General features: G+C 50.7%; 1 protein-coding gene across 7 annotated transcripts in view; it reads left to right on the forward strand.

Annotated features, from left to right (window-relative positions):
* LOC146871232 (ATP-dependent chromatin remodeler CHD8-like) overlaps positions 1 to 13,664 on the forward strand; it is a 2,388,691-nt gene that overhangs the window by 1,399,953 nt on the left and 975,074 nt on the right. For all 7 annotated transcript variants that reach the window (XM_085650618.1, XM_085650635.1, XM_085650640.1 and 4 more), the window contains exon 28: positions 5,932 to 5,980. In XM_085650618.1, the coding sequence (XP_085506744.1) occupies positions 5,932 to 5,980 (49 nt within the window). The remainder of the gene's footprint in view (positions 1 to 5,931; positions 5,981 to 13,664) is intronic.

Below are 13,664 nucleotides of genomic sequence, written 5' to 3' on the forward strand. Positions count from 1 at the left end.
ACTGCCTGGAGCGTGACCACGACTCCCGAGCCTGTATGGACTATTTGGCCATGGCCCGAAGGCCTTGAGGGAGCGGCGCTGGAAGCTGTTTGAGGTCCGGCACTCGTCCCCGCACCATTCACGGTCCAGGGGCCCCTCCAGGGAACACTCGCGGGACCGCCATCATCGCTCCTCGGGCTCCAAGTCTTCACCCTCTGATTCGGGTAAGAGACGACACAAAAAGAAATCGAAGAAGCATTGTTGATCTCCGACGTCCCCCCGTCGATCCCCAGGTGTGGATGAGAGGGACAGAGGCTCTGCCCCTGCAGCTTCTTCGGAGCCCGGGAGTCCCGCTGCCTACCCACCTTACCCGGGTCAGTCGGCGTCTCCCGCTCAGGTGCTAGAATTTCTTGCTACCATGGACCGCCTGTTTAGGTCTCGGGCACCTGCCGGCGCGCCCTTGGGCCCGGTGGCTCCAGCGCCACACGGTCCTGCGCTGCCGGTTCCGGCCCCAGCACCGCCCTCTGCTCCGCCTCCGGCGCCGCACTGGGTGCCATTTGTTCCGCCCTTGCCCCGGTTCCAGGACAATTTTGTCCCTACATGGGATCCGCATTGGCACACTGCGCCGGTTTGGCCCCGTCCGGCGCCGTTCCCGACGCAGTTTGTTCCTTCCCCGGTCCCTGCCGCCGCCTGTCCCACGTACGACGGAGGGGGGAGGACGACTGGGAAGGGTCCGAGGACCCTCTTGCTCGTCAGTGTGACTCCGAGCTGGACTGGGCGGACGAGTTGGAGGAAGCGGGCGGCCTTGATCTCTCCTCTGACCCGGGTTTGCCTCTCCTCCGCCTACCATGGAGGAGGGTGCTTAGTATACGATGGTGATCCGTCGGGCCGCTGAGGTCTTTCATCTTGATCTACTGACGGTGGCTCTGAAGACCAATCTACTCACTGAGGTGCTTCAGACGGTGTCCGTTTCGTCGGAGTCCCTGCTGCCATTTAATGACACCCTCACTGACGTCTTACTGGGAACTTGGTCGCGGCCTGCCACAGGGGCCCCGGTGGATAAGAATGTCGCCAAGTGTCATCGCCCGGCGCCGGGTGACCACTCATCATACTCCCGAAAGCCTGGTCATCCAGGCTTCGACGTCCCAGAGTGCCTTTCCCACGGCTCCGCTGAATAAGGACTCTAAGAAACTGGAGCAGTTAGGTAAGAGGTTGTTCTCTTCGGCCAGCTTGGGGCTGCGGTCGGTGAACACCGCATGCCTCTTGGGCCGCTATTCCCACGCGGTGTGGGATGCCGTTGCACAGGTGTTGCTTAAGTGTCCTGAGGAAGCCCAAGCCATGCTGTCTCAGGCTGTTGCAGAGGGTAAAGATGCGGCTAAGTTCGCCATTCGGTGTGGTTTGGACACTGCGGACTCACTGGGTAGAGCTATTTCTATGACTGTGGCGTTTTGTCGCCACGCCTGGGTGAGATCCACCCGGTTCTCGCCAGATGTGCAAAGCTCACTCATGGACATACCCTTTGATGGCACCCGCCTGTTTGGCGATACGGCCGACAGTGTGCTGGAGCGTTATAAAGACTTGCGGGCTACGGCCAAGTCCTTAGGTCTTTCCACGAAAAGCCCAGCCACTCCTGGTTTTTGTTCCTTTCGTGGCCACGGCAGGGGCACCCAGGCACATTCCTTCAGCAAGCCTGTGCAGAACCAGCCTCAGCGCAGCCGCAGCTTCCGCAGAAACAGGTTTGGGAATCAGCGTGGAGGTCAGTCCACCTCCGCCCCCGCTGCTACTACCTCCAAACCTTCCTAATCTGAGTTTTGTGGCGCACCCCACGCCAGTGGGTGGCAGGATCCGCCATCACCTCCCCCACTGGCACGCTATCACATCGGACAACTGGGTGTTGCAGATCATCCTCTAGGGTTACTCCCTTCCCTTTCAGTCCACCCCTCCAGCCATGCCACCACGGTTCCACCGCATGTCAGGGAAACGCTTGCCAACTCTCCAGCAGGAAGTTATGAACATCTTGGCCGAGGGGGGCCATCGAGTGCGTTCCTGGGCCGGAAGTAGGGAGTGATTGTTATTCCCACTTCTTTCTGGTCCCCTAGAAGGACAAAGGGGGTCAGCGTCCCATCTTGGACCTCCGGAGGGTCAACCGCTTCCTCCGGAAGGAGAAGTTAAAAATGTTGACTCTGGCTCAGGTCTTGGCTGCCCTCGACCCTGGAGACTGGATGGTAGCGTTGGACTTGCAGGACGCATATTTTCACATTCCCGTCCTGCCGGCCCACTGGCGTTACCTGTGGTTCACAGTAGGCCCGGGCGATTTTCAGTTTGCCGTGCTCCCCTTCAGCACTTAGCAGCACACCTCAGGTGTTCACGAAAGTGTTGGCGGTGGTCGCAGCTCATCTGCGCAGGTCAGGAGTGTCAGTCTTCCCCTACCTCGACGACTTTTTGTTGAAGGCGGGCTCGCCCCAGGCAGTCGTCTTCCACCTTCAGACTATGGCCGACCTCCTGCATTTGCCAAAGTCGCACCTGAGTCCCTCTCAGCAGCTCCCCTTCATCGGAGCAGTTCTAGATTTGATGCGGTTTTGATTTATCCTCCTGAGCAATGAGTCCAGGATATTCAGGCTATGATTCTGATCTTTCAGCCTCTATCCCGGATTTCAGTCAGGATGACCCTCCGGCTCCTGAGCCTGATGGCCTCCTGCATCCTGCTATTGCAACATGCCAGATGGCATATGCGGGCTCTGCAGTGGGACCTGAAGTTCCAGTGGGCGCAGCATCAGGGCAACCTGTCCTATCATGTCCAGATCTTGGAGGGCACTGCACGACAATTGCAGTGGTGGCTCAGGAATCGCGATTGGGTCAATGGCAGATCCCTCTCCCTTCCCCAACCGGAGCACACAGTCGTGACGGATGCGTCCCTCCTGGGATGGGGAGGCCACTTGGGAGAGGCGGAGATCAGAGGGCTCTGGTCTCCGACTGAGTCCAGACTCCATATCAACCTTTTGCAGCTTCAGGCAATACGACTTGCACTGAAGGCATTCCTTTCCTTTGTCCGTGGAAGTGTGGTGCAGGTGTTCACAGACAACACCACCGCCATGTGGTATTGCAACAAACAGGGCGGGATCGTGGACCCTATGTCAGGAGGCTCTGCGCCTCTGGACATGGCTGGAACATCAAGGCATTACCTTGGTGGTTCAACACCTGGCAGGTTCTCTGAACGCCAGGGCAGACAAACTCAGCCGTTGGTGCTTGATGGATCACGAATGGCGTCTTCACTCGGGGGTGGCGCAAGGTCTCTTTCTGCAGTGGGGAGAGCCTTGGTTAGATCTATTCGCCACCGAAGAGAACGCGCAATGTCATGAGTTCTGCGCGTTGGAATTTCCAAGGCGGCACTCGCTCGGCGACGCTTTTCGTCGCGAGTGGAATTGTGGTCTGTTGTACGCCTTTCCGCCTATACCACTTCTGCCCAGAGTGCTGAAGAATATTCGGCGTGACCGGGCCCAAGTCATCCTTGTGGCTCCGGATTGGGCACGAAGATACTGGTATCCCAAGCTACTCAGCAGAGCGATCGATCCCCGATCCGTCTGCCTCTTTGGAAGGATCTTCTGTTGCAGCAGCAGGGGACGGTTCTCCACCCGAACCTGTCCAGCCTCCGCCTCCATGCGTAGAGATTGAGCGGCGACAACTGACAGCTTTCGATCTTCCTCCTGAAATCTGTGATGTTATTCTGACAGCCAGGCGTCCCTCCATTAAGACGGTATAAGCCTACCGGTGGAACAAGTTTGTGGCATGGTGCACAGCAAAGTCTGTGGATCCCCTTTCTGCCCCTCTTTCTGAGGTCCTTCTGTTCCCACTATCCTTGACCCAGCAGGGCTCTGCTCTGGGCACTATCAAAGGTTATCTTTCGGCCTTCTTCGCTTTTCTAAGGCTTCCAGATCAGCTTTCTCTCTTTAAGTCCCTGGTTGTTAACCGTTTTCTGAAAGGCATTACACACACGTTTCCTCCCGTGCCTTTCATAATGCCTCAATGGGACTTAAATCATGTCTTGACCTATCTGATGTGCGCTCCTTTTGAGCCCCTTCATAACTGTCCTTTACGTCTTCTCACTCTCAAGACGGCTTTCCTGGTAGCTATCACCTCTGCCAGAAGAGTCGGTGAACTCCAGGCTCTTTCTTCTAAACCTCCTTTCCGTTCTGTTCATCCGGACAAGGTGGTGTTAAGGACCCCCCCTTCTTTCTTGCCAAAGGTTGTCACGCTCTTCCAGATCGGGCAGACCATCACTTTGCCCACCTTCTTTCCGACTCCGCATCCTTCAAAAGAGGAAGAGAGGCTCCACCGTCTGGACCCAAAACGTGCGGCCTCGTTCTATCTTCAGCGCTCACAACAGTTCCGGGTGGATGACCAGCACTTTGTTGGCTACGTGGGCGCCAAAAAAGTTTGGGCCGTGCACAAACGAACCATCTCTCGGTGGGTCGTTCTGTGCATCAAAGCGTGTTCCTCGCTGGCTAAGAAGGAACCTCCTGTGGGGCTGCGTGCCCATTCTACCAGGGTGACTGCAGCCACTACTGCCTTGGGACGCGGCGTTCCCTTGCAGGACATTTGTCGGTCAGCTACGTGGGCTTCGCTGCACACGTTTACCAAGCATTACTGCCTTGACAGTCAAGTCCGGAGAGACTGCTGCTTTGGCTGTTCTGTTATGTTCTCCGTGACTTTCTGGTGTAATCTTATTCGCAGACCCAACACCGGGGTTGGTATTGCTGGGGTATCTATTCTAAGGTAATTAATCTATCGCTAACTTGTCTCTTTCAGATGCACAAATTACTACTTGTGTAACAATATATCTGTAGGACACATTAGTTTGAGATAGATTCCTTACCGCCCACACATCCTCCCCGTTCTGCGAACTGATTTCTAGGGTTAAGGTCATCCCTTTCAGGGCCCTAGTTTCATGGTACCAGTGGTCAATTTCTTGCCTGGCTCTGCGTTCCTGGTGCGGAAAGTCGCGTACAGAACTGATGTCAGCGCGCCTGGGTGGTGCCTAAGTAGTCTCCCTGATGTCATCTCCACGCATATGACGCCAGCGACGGATGGGGAGCCGCACGACGCCACCTACTGACGCGCAGGGGTACTGCTAGCGAAAACGTTTCGTATCCTGTCTGACGCCTCGGGTTATTCTAAGGTAAGGAATCTGTCACTAACTAATGTCTCTTACAGATATATTGTTACACAAGTAGTAACTTGTGCGTCAATACTGTCAAATATCGAATGTTAAAAAAGAAAGTGAGTTGCTTACTTGTTACTTCGGTTTTCCTGCATTGGTATCTTTCATAGATTCTCATGCCACTCTTCCTTTCATCGTGATTGATAGCTTGGCTTCATTTGCACTCTCACAAACTAGAAAATCTGACGTTTGGAAGCCCCTGTCAGGCGAAAGGCTGTGTGATCTGGTGCCTGATTGACTAAAGTTAGGGTCTCAGAATGTATGTAATCCATGCTATTTTAAATTCTATTTTGTTTGATGGTATACTGCTTTGCTAACATTGATTACGGAGAGATCTCATTCTGATGGTGGGGAATGATTCAAGCATATGAATCTACAAAAGATACCAATGCTGGGAGTAAAACGTTTCAGGAACTTATTTGTTATGTGACTACAGTACAGTACGATTGCCCAACTGATACATCAGGGCAAGCCCACACAGAGTATTGTCATGTAACAACTGACTACTTTTGCACTTCTAGAAGAACCCTCATTTGCTTTTTTAGAACCATTCTGAATGGAAGGCACTCTATTAAAAAGCAGGTGTACTTGTATGTGGTAATCTCCCCTGCCCCCCCATCTTCCCTATATCATCTGAGTATTGAAATCTCATTGACAGCAACGTTACACCTTTTAATTCTCTCTCTCCCCACCTCCTCCTCCCCTTTTTTTCCCTCGTTTTGGTCTTCTCTCAGGGTGACATGATGATGGACGAAGAGATCTCAGTGGTGGATGGAGACGAAGGTACGCTGTATCCATAGTGATCAAAGTTCATACTATGATAAAAACAACTGTAAAATGCTCACCTTTTTCATGAATCAGATATTGTCTGTTCAATTCTACTGATCTTTTTTTAATGTGTGTTGAATAACAAATATGTCTAGTCTTTGATCATGCTGTGCGATTGTTGTGGCTACTTAGATTGCCTAAAAAATGCCAGGTTAATCCATTCTGGTGGGATTGAGTTTAATTTGGGGCACGTTGGGGTAATGCTATCGTATGTTGTTAGTACCAGGTCATAGTTTTTGAAGTCTGACTTTTACAAACGCCAAGGTAGTTCTTTGCATCACCTTCATTTAGTTCATGCAGTGATACTATTGCTTATATGTTGGCTGTTTGCTTGTCTTCGGAGAGCACAGATTCTTATTTGGGTTGAACTTTTTCACAGTCATACAAAGAAATCTGCTGTCTCTAGAAAAATTCACTTTCTAATGGAGACTTATAGCTACAGATTTTTCACCTTTTGAATGTTCCCTGGTGTTGACTGGATCCGGAAACTTTTCAGCAGTATCTCTGCGTTCCAGTAGGTGGCGCCTTGCTGCTCCGCATTGGCGCCGTTCTGCCCCATAAATGACGCACTGCACCATAAATTACGCTCTGGCTCATATAGGTGTCACTCCCTCACGTTGATATCCGTTCCTATCTTTTTGCGCCACTTTAGGAAACTGGCTCTATATATATACTACACCAAAATGAGGTATAGTGTGTATAGAGTACAGGCCACCCCAGAGGTAGGCAGAGGTTAAAGTTAGATAGAACCTTACTCTCTATTTGTGGTAGAGTGGTCGAGCAGTAAGGCAGTATCAGAGGACAGTGTTAAGCATTTGATGTGAACACTCAGTCAGCAAATTAATTCACACACAAGATCTGAACTCTAGGCCAATTGTTTTTGTATAAAAATATACTGTTTATTTTTATATCCAAGCAAGCCTGGCACAGGTAAGCATTAAATACTTTTCAGTAATAAGTTACTGGATATAGAACAGTTTGAAAATCTAATAGAAATTGTAATTTGTTTGATTTCCAGTGTCGCGCGATATCTCGTTTTGCTAGTGCTAGGCCCATTAGCAACAAATGACGTTTATATATGTTCCCATCAATCCCTTCCATGATGTGAAGAAGCACCAGCGTAGGTGAGGAAGGGAGCTCCCACCCCTACACCTCTGTCTGCCAGGCCAAGACCCCCTGCCAAAACCTAGCAAGTGCTGTACACTGCGCCACTGTGTGAAGTAGGGTGCCATCCTCCCTACTGCATGGCAAACACATTGCGGATGCCACTAGCCCAGCCCTCCACAACCGGACTCAGGTAAAGTATACCCTATGTAAATAGTTAAATTGCATTAGTCAAAGCCGCATTGCAATCGCATCCCCTCGGGGAGATGCTAATGCATCATTCCAATCATCTCCGTCCAATGGGCCAAGGTCTCCCTCCCACGCCACCCTTAGTTTCTCTTCCAGGGGATCCTCATCAATAGTCATAAGCACTGAATATTCCCGCCCATGTGCGGGGACCCCGGAAATAATAAAATTATATATGTAAAAAGCATACATATATACAGCTCTGTATATGTATAAACATATATCATTTTTTCCAAGCAAATGCAGCTCCCATAAAAGGCTAGGCAATGTAAATATACACATCCAATAACACATATATATATATATATATATATATATATATATATAAAGGTATAACAATACACCTAAATCTTTTTTTTTTTTTTTTAATGAGGTAAACACTCATGAGAAAGCAAAAAATAAAGAGAACAAACTGTGGAAAAACACAGATGTACAACACATTGCCAGCCTGCAGGCTGCATTGCAATATAATACCATAGAGACTAAAAAGCCCTGTACAGGTAAAAACTGGCACCGTGCCTTTAAGGCAGCCCTGACTTCCATATCCCATCATGCCTCAGGGGTGACAGTTAGGTCAGTTGTTCTTTCCGGCTCCTTCAGTCAGGACCCTGGAATTCAGCTCTCTTCTTTTTTGACTCTTTAGTCAAGAATTATTACTACTTTAAGATTTATTGGACTTCTTCTTAGAACTTCTTTGAGGAAGTCTGTATCCTGTGTTTTTCTGACTGATTTTTTTTGCTATTTTGTCAGAAAAATGCCTTCTTTATTTGTTCCATGTCCATCTTGTGGAAAAAAGAAGGCGGCTTCAGACACACATGAGGTGTGTATTATCTGTCTGCCGGACTCTCACTCTCCAGCAACTTGCCATCATTGTGAAGACCTTTCCAAAAGGACTTTGAAGGAGAGGGAGAGGATTAGGCTGTATGGCCTAGCAGAACGGTCGACGTCGAAGCAGTTGGTCCCTGTTTGCTCCCCATCGACGTCGGGCTCGGCGTCGAAGACTCCAGCGGCGGGATCGTCGCTGAGAGGTGAGGAGTCAAGGGGAAGTCATGCTGCAAAGAGAAAATCGTCGTCGACTTTAGATTCAGCGTCGAAGCGGATGCGTTCGACGTCGACGGCGTCTAAGAGCTCGGCGTCGAGGACTCGGCGCCATAGTTCAACGTCGAAAAAGCATCTGTCGACGTCAAGAGAAGATCGATCGACGTCTGCACAGAGATATCGTTCGTCGTCGAAAGAAAGACATCGTTCGACGTCGAGGTCGGCGAGACATCATTCGACGTCGCAAGAAGTACGTAGACGATCTCCACAGTCGACGTCGAGACCAAGATCGCCGTCAAGATCAAGATCGCCGTCGAGGAAACATCGTTCGACGGCGAAGAGGCTTTCGACGTCGTCGGAGCATTCGACGTCGAGACAGAAGTCTCCGTCAGGAGTGACGTCGAGGCAGACGCCTCCGTCAGGGCCGACGTCGAGGCAGGAGCCTCCGTCGGAGTCGACGTCGAGGCAGAGGCCTCCGTCGGAGTCGACGTCGAGGCAGAGGCCTCCGTCGGAGTCGACGTCGAGGCAAAGGCCTCCGTCGGAGTCGACGTCGAGGCAGGTGCCTCCGTCGGAGTCGACGTCGAGGCAGGTGCCTCCGTCCTCACAGGTCTCCAAAGCTTTGGTGAGGTACATGAAGCCTCCGTCGAAGATAATCTCGACGTCGAGACAAGAAGCTCGGAGCCTCGAAGATTCGAGTCAAAGATCTCCGGTGATAGGCCTATCACCGTCGAGACAGCCCTCTGTTGAGGGTACGCAGGAGGTGTCACATATTCGCCTCACGATTCGACCAGTCTCAAGGCGGAAATCTCCTCATAGACTGATATATACGACTCCTGAATCACCGCGTCTCATATCTATCTCGCCTTCAGGATCAGAGGGCTCAGGTTCAAGATCAGAATCACCAGAGCTTGTGCATCAATCTCCAGTACCTGCAAGAGAAAGTTCGCAGGAGGAGGACAATGCTGTACCTCGAAGTCCCGTAAGGGAGATGCCTCAGGACCCTGCTATGCCAGACGCAATAAAGGCATCGCTAACAAGAATAAGGGGCGTGGTATTCCCAGCGACACCGATCAGACCAAGATCTCGAGAAAGGGAATCCCGAAGTCACTCTCGAGCACCAAGAAGGCGATCCAGGTCTCCCTCCCGCAGAAGAGAGTCGACCAGATCAGAGAGAAGGCGCCGTAGGACCCCTTCTACCTCCCCTTCTTCCAGATCATCCAAAAGGGATTATTCACCGACACTCTCGGAGACGCCACCCTCTCGGGTATCTCCGGTAGATGATATTTCTACGTTTCAAGAAGTGTTGTGTAGAGGAGCTACAAAATTAAATATCCCTATGCCGGTTCAGGAGATCACTTCATCCATAATTTTTGAAACTCTTCATGAACGCACAGTGTCACGCCCTTTATTGCCGTTAGTCCCCGGTTTGCTACAACCGGTAATGGATATCTTTCTCACACCAGCAACCACCAAAACGGCGCCGGCGAGAATTCTAAAAAAGTACCGTCCAGCTCCGGAGGATCCTCTATTCCTTAAATCGGATCCTCCACCGGACTCTGTCATCACCGCCGCTGCCAGGAAGACGCATGCAGTAGCGGGATCTTCAACGGTACCACCAGATAAGGACAGTAAAACACAAGACTCCTGGGGGAGGAAAGTTTGCGGCTCAGCATCCTCAAGCCTTAAGGTGGCGAGTGCCTCGGCTCTTCTGGGGCGCTATGATAGGTCATTATGGGACTCTCTGCAGAGGTTCATTGACAAAGTTCCATCAGAGGACAGACGGGACTTTGAAGAGATTTTGCATGAGGGGAGTCTGGTTTCTAACCAGATCATAAGTGCAGCGGCAGATGGGGCAACACTGGCAGCGCATGAATATGCACATGGAGTCACAGCCAGAAGATCATCCTGGCTTAGATTGACGGCCTTGAAACCGGAAGCGCAGGCAAGAATTTTGAATCTGCCTTTCTCCGGTAGTTCTCTTTTTGGGTCCCATGCAGACGAAGAAATGGCCCGTATGAAAGCAGAGCTGGAGACCATGAAAGCTGTCGGGCTTGAAAAGAGAAAAGAGTTTCGACGCCGCAAGGGAAATGACAGGCGCAGTTACCAACAGAGGGTTCAAACCCCTCATTGGCAAAAGAACCAGGACCAGCAAGGTCAAAAGAGACAACAATACCAGTCCCGCAAGCCATCCAGGGGACGAGGTAACAACAGGCAGTCTAATGCTGGAAACAAAGCTCCGGGGAAGCAATGAGAAGCCGCTTCCTCCGATGCTGTCCACCGCTCCGGTGGGAGGAAGTGTTGCACATCATCTTCCAGAGTGGCAATCCATCACAAAGGACAAGTGGGTACTGAATATACTGCGTCATGGGTACTCGCTTCGTTTCAAAAGTCACCCCCCATCGATTCCTCCTGTCAATTCATCCCAGCATCTAAAGCAGCTCAGAGAAGAGGTAGCGACGCTACTACTCAAATCTGCAATAGAGAAAGTGCCCATAAACCAGAGAGGAAAGGGAGTTTACTCCAGATACTTTCTCATCCAAAAGAGGAGTGTGAAGGTAGAGTTCAGACCCATTTTAGACCTACGGATACTGAACAAGCACATAAGAAAGGAAACATTTCGCATGCTGGCGCTCCACCAAATATATCCTCTTCTCCGGATGGGCGATTGGATGTGTTCACTGGACCTTCAGGATGCATATTTCCATATTCCCATCCTAAGGAATCATCGAAAATTTCTCAGGTTTGTGGTAGGCAACTCTCACTATCAGTTCAAAGTCCTCCCATTTGGCCTGAAGTCAGCTCCTCGAGTATTCACAAAATGCGTGGCAGTAGTAGCGGCTGCTCTGAGACGCGCAGGAGTCTTCGTCTATCCCTACCTAGACGACTGGCTAATAAAGGGCTCATCACCACAGAATGTGCGGTCACAGCTGTCGCTATGCCTGAACTTATGTCGCAAGTTGGGTCTCAGAGTGAATGTCAAAAAGTCCAATTTTTCACCAACGCAGAGGATCCACTACCTGGGTGCAACTATAGACTCCGTAGTAGGAAAAGTGTTTCCTTCGGAGGAAAGACAGTCATCCATTATGCTAAAAGGCAGACAGATCATAACCAGCAATCTGTCGTCGGCAAGGCAAATCTCATCTCTGCTAGGGGCCATGGCATCCTGCATCTTCCTAGTGCCCAATGCCAGGCTAAGGATGCGTCCTCTCCAGCAAGATCTCGAGGACAAATGGGATCAAAGGAACTCCCTGTGGGAAGAAAAGGTTTGCCTCTCCTCTGCAGCCAAACAGTCAGTCAAGTGGTGGCTGAAGCCAAGGAATCTACAAATGGGGATCCCCTTCCATCAAGAGCCCCCAATTCAGACCTTAATCACCGACGCATCCCTTCAGGGATGGGGTGCGCATTTTGGGACTCTGCAAACTCAGGGACGGTGGTCCAGCAGCGAGCAGTTGTACCACATCAACATGCTGGAGCTCAGGGCAGTCCACCTAGCCCTCAAAGCGTTCCTGCCTGCGATCACGACGAGTACCATTCTAGTACAGACGGACAATACCACCACAATGTACTACCTGAACAAGCAGGGGGGTACTCGATCCAGAACGCTCTCGCTGGAAGCTCAGTCCCTGTGGCACTGGATCCTAGCAAGGAACATCTCATTGAAAGCGGTGCACCTACCAGGAGAACTCAACGTGCAAGCAGACTTGCTCAGTTGGCATTTTCAAGAACCAGAGGACTGGGTGATCAACGACGAGGTGTTAGAAGACATCTTCGAGGAATGGGGGCGCCCGCAAGTGGACCTCTTCGCGGACGAGCAAAACACAAAATGCCGAGGCTTCGCCTCAAGATACCATCGACCAGGATCCCTAGGGAATGCCCTTTTGATCAATTGGTCAATGACATTTGTGTACGCTTTTCCGCCTCTCCCACTAATTCCCAAGGTGGTGACCAAGCTACAGAATTCATCTGCCAAGATGATCCTCATAGCACCGGACTGGCCGAGGCAGTGGTGGTACACGGATCTCCTACACATGTCGATCCGCCCCCACAAGCGGCTGCCGTGCAGGCCGGACTTGTTATCCAAGATGCAGGGGAAGATTTACCATCCCAGCCTTCCCTCGCTGAGCTTAACAGCATGGCTCCTGAAGTCCTCCAGTATGGCCATCTGAACCTCCCTCAAGAGTGTATGTCCATACTGAAGGAAGCCAGGAGGCCTTCGACAAGACACTCCTACTTCTGTAAGTGGAAAAGATTTTATATATGGTGTGCTCAGCATCATTATGATCCCACTAAATGCCAGGAGGATGTAATTTTGCCCTATCTTCTACATTTAGCAAGGGCAGGGTTGAAATTTTCATCCATAAAGGTTCACTTAGCAGCCATAACAGCATACAGGCGTTCGCCTTCACAGCAGTCATTTTTTAAAGTGCAGGTAGTGAAGGATTTCTTGCAAGGACTCAAGAAAGTCTATCCCCCTGTTAGACCTCCCTCTCCTTCCCGGGAGCTAAACTTGGTTCTGTCAAAGCTCATGGGTTCGCCTTTTGAACCTATTCATAAGGCTACCCTACAGCACCTCACATGGAAGACAGCATTTTTAATAGCCATCACTTCAGCACGGAGGGTCAGTGAGATACAGGCCCTCTGTTCTAAAGAACCCTACACAATTTTTCATCTAAATAGGGTGGTGATGAGAACTCATCCTTCGTTCCTACCCAAGGTGGTATCGGAGTTTCATGTAAACCAAGCCATCTCCTTACCAACCTTTTTTCCCAACCCCTCCTCTCCGGCAGAGAGGGCGTTGCATTCTCTAGATGTCAAAAGGGTCCTAAAATTCTACCTAGATAGGACTAAGAATGTCAGGAAATCTGATCAATTGTTTGTGAACTATGGGGTTGTCCGTATGGGCTTTGCTGCATCCAAACGTTCCATTGCTAGGTGGATTGTTTCAAGTATTACATTGGCCTACCAACTGGCTCAGAAACCATTGGGGGCGCGCCCTAAAGCGCATTCGACAAGAGGAAAAGCGGCTACCGCGGCTTTTCTCAATAATGTCCCACTCTCCGAGATCTGCAAGGCAGCTACTTGGAGATCTGTCCACACTTTTACCAGGCATTATTGTCTGGATTCGGACACCAGAGCAGACACTCAAGTAGGACAAGCCTCCTTGAGGAATCTGTTCCATGCATAATCATTTTCATGATTCTCTTTCTCCATGGGTGATACAACCTTAGTTTCATTTGCCTGCAGGTGGAAG

Source organism: Triturus cristatus, chromosome 1_1, assembly GCF_964204655.1.
Source record: "Triturus cristatus chromosome 1_1, aTriCri1.1, whole genome shotgun sequence".
NCBI classification, from domain to species: domain Eukaryota; kingdom Metazoa; phylum Chordata; class Amphibia; order Caudata; family Salamandridae; genus Triturus; species Triturus cristatus.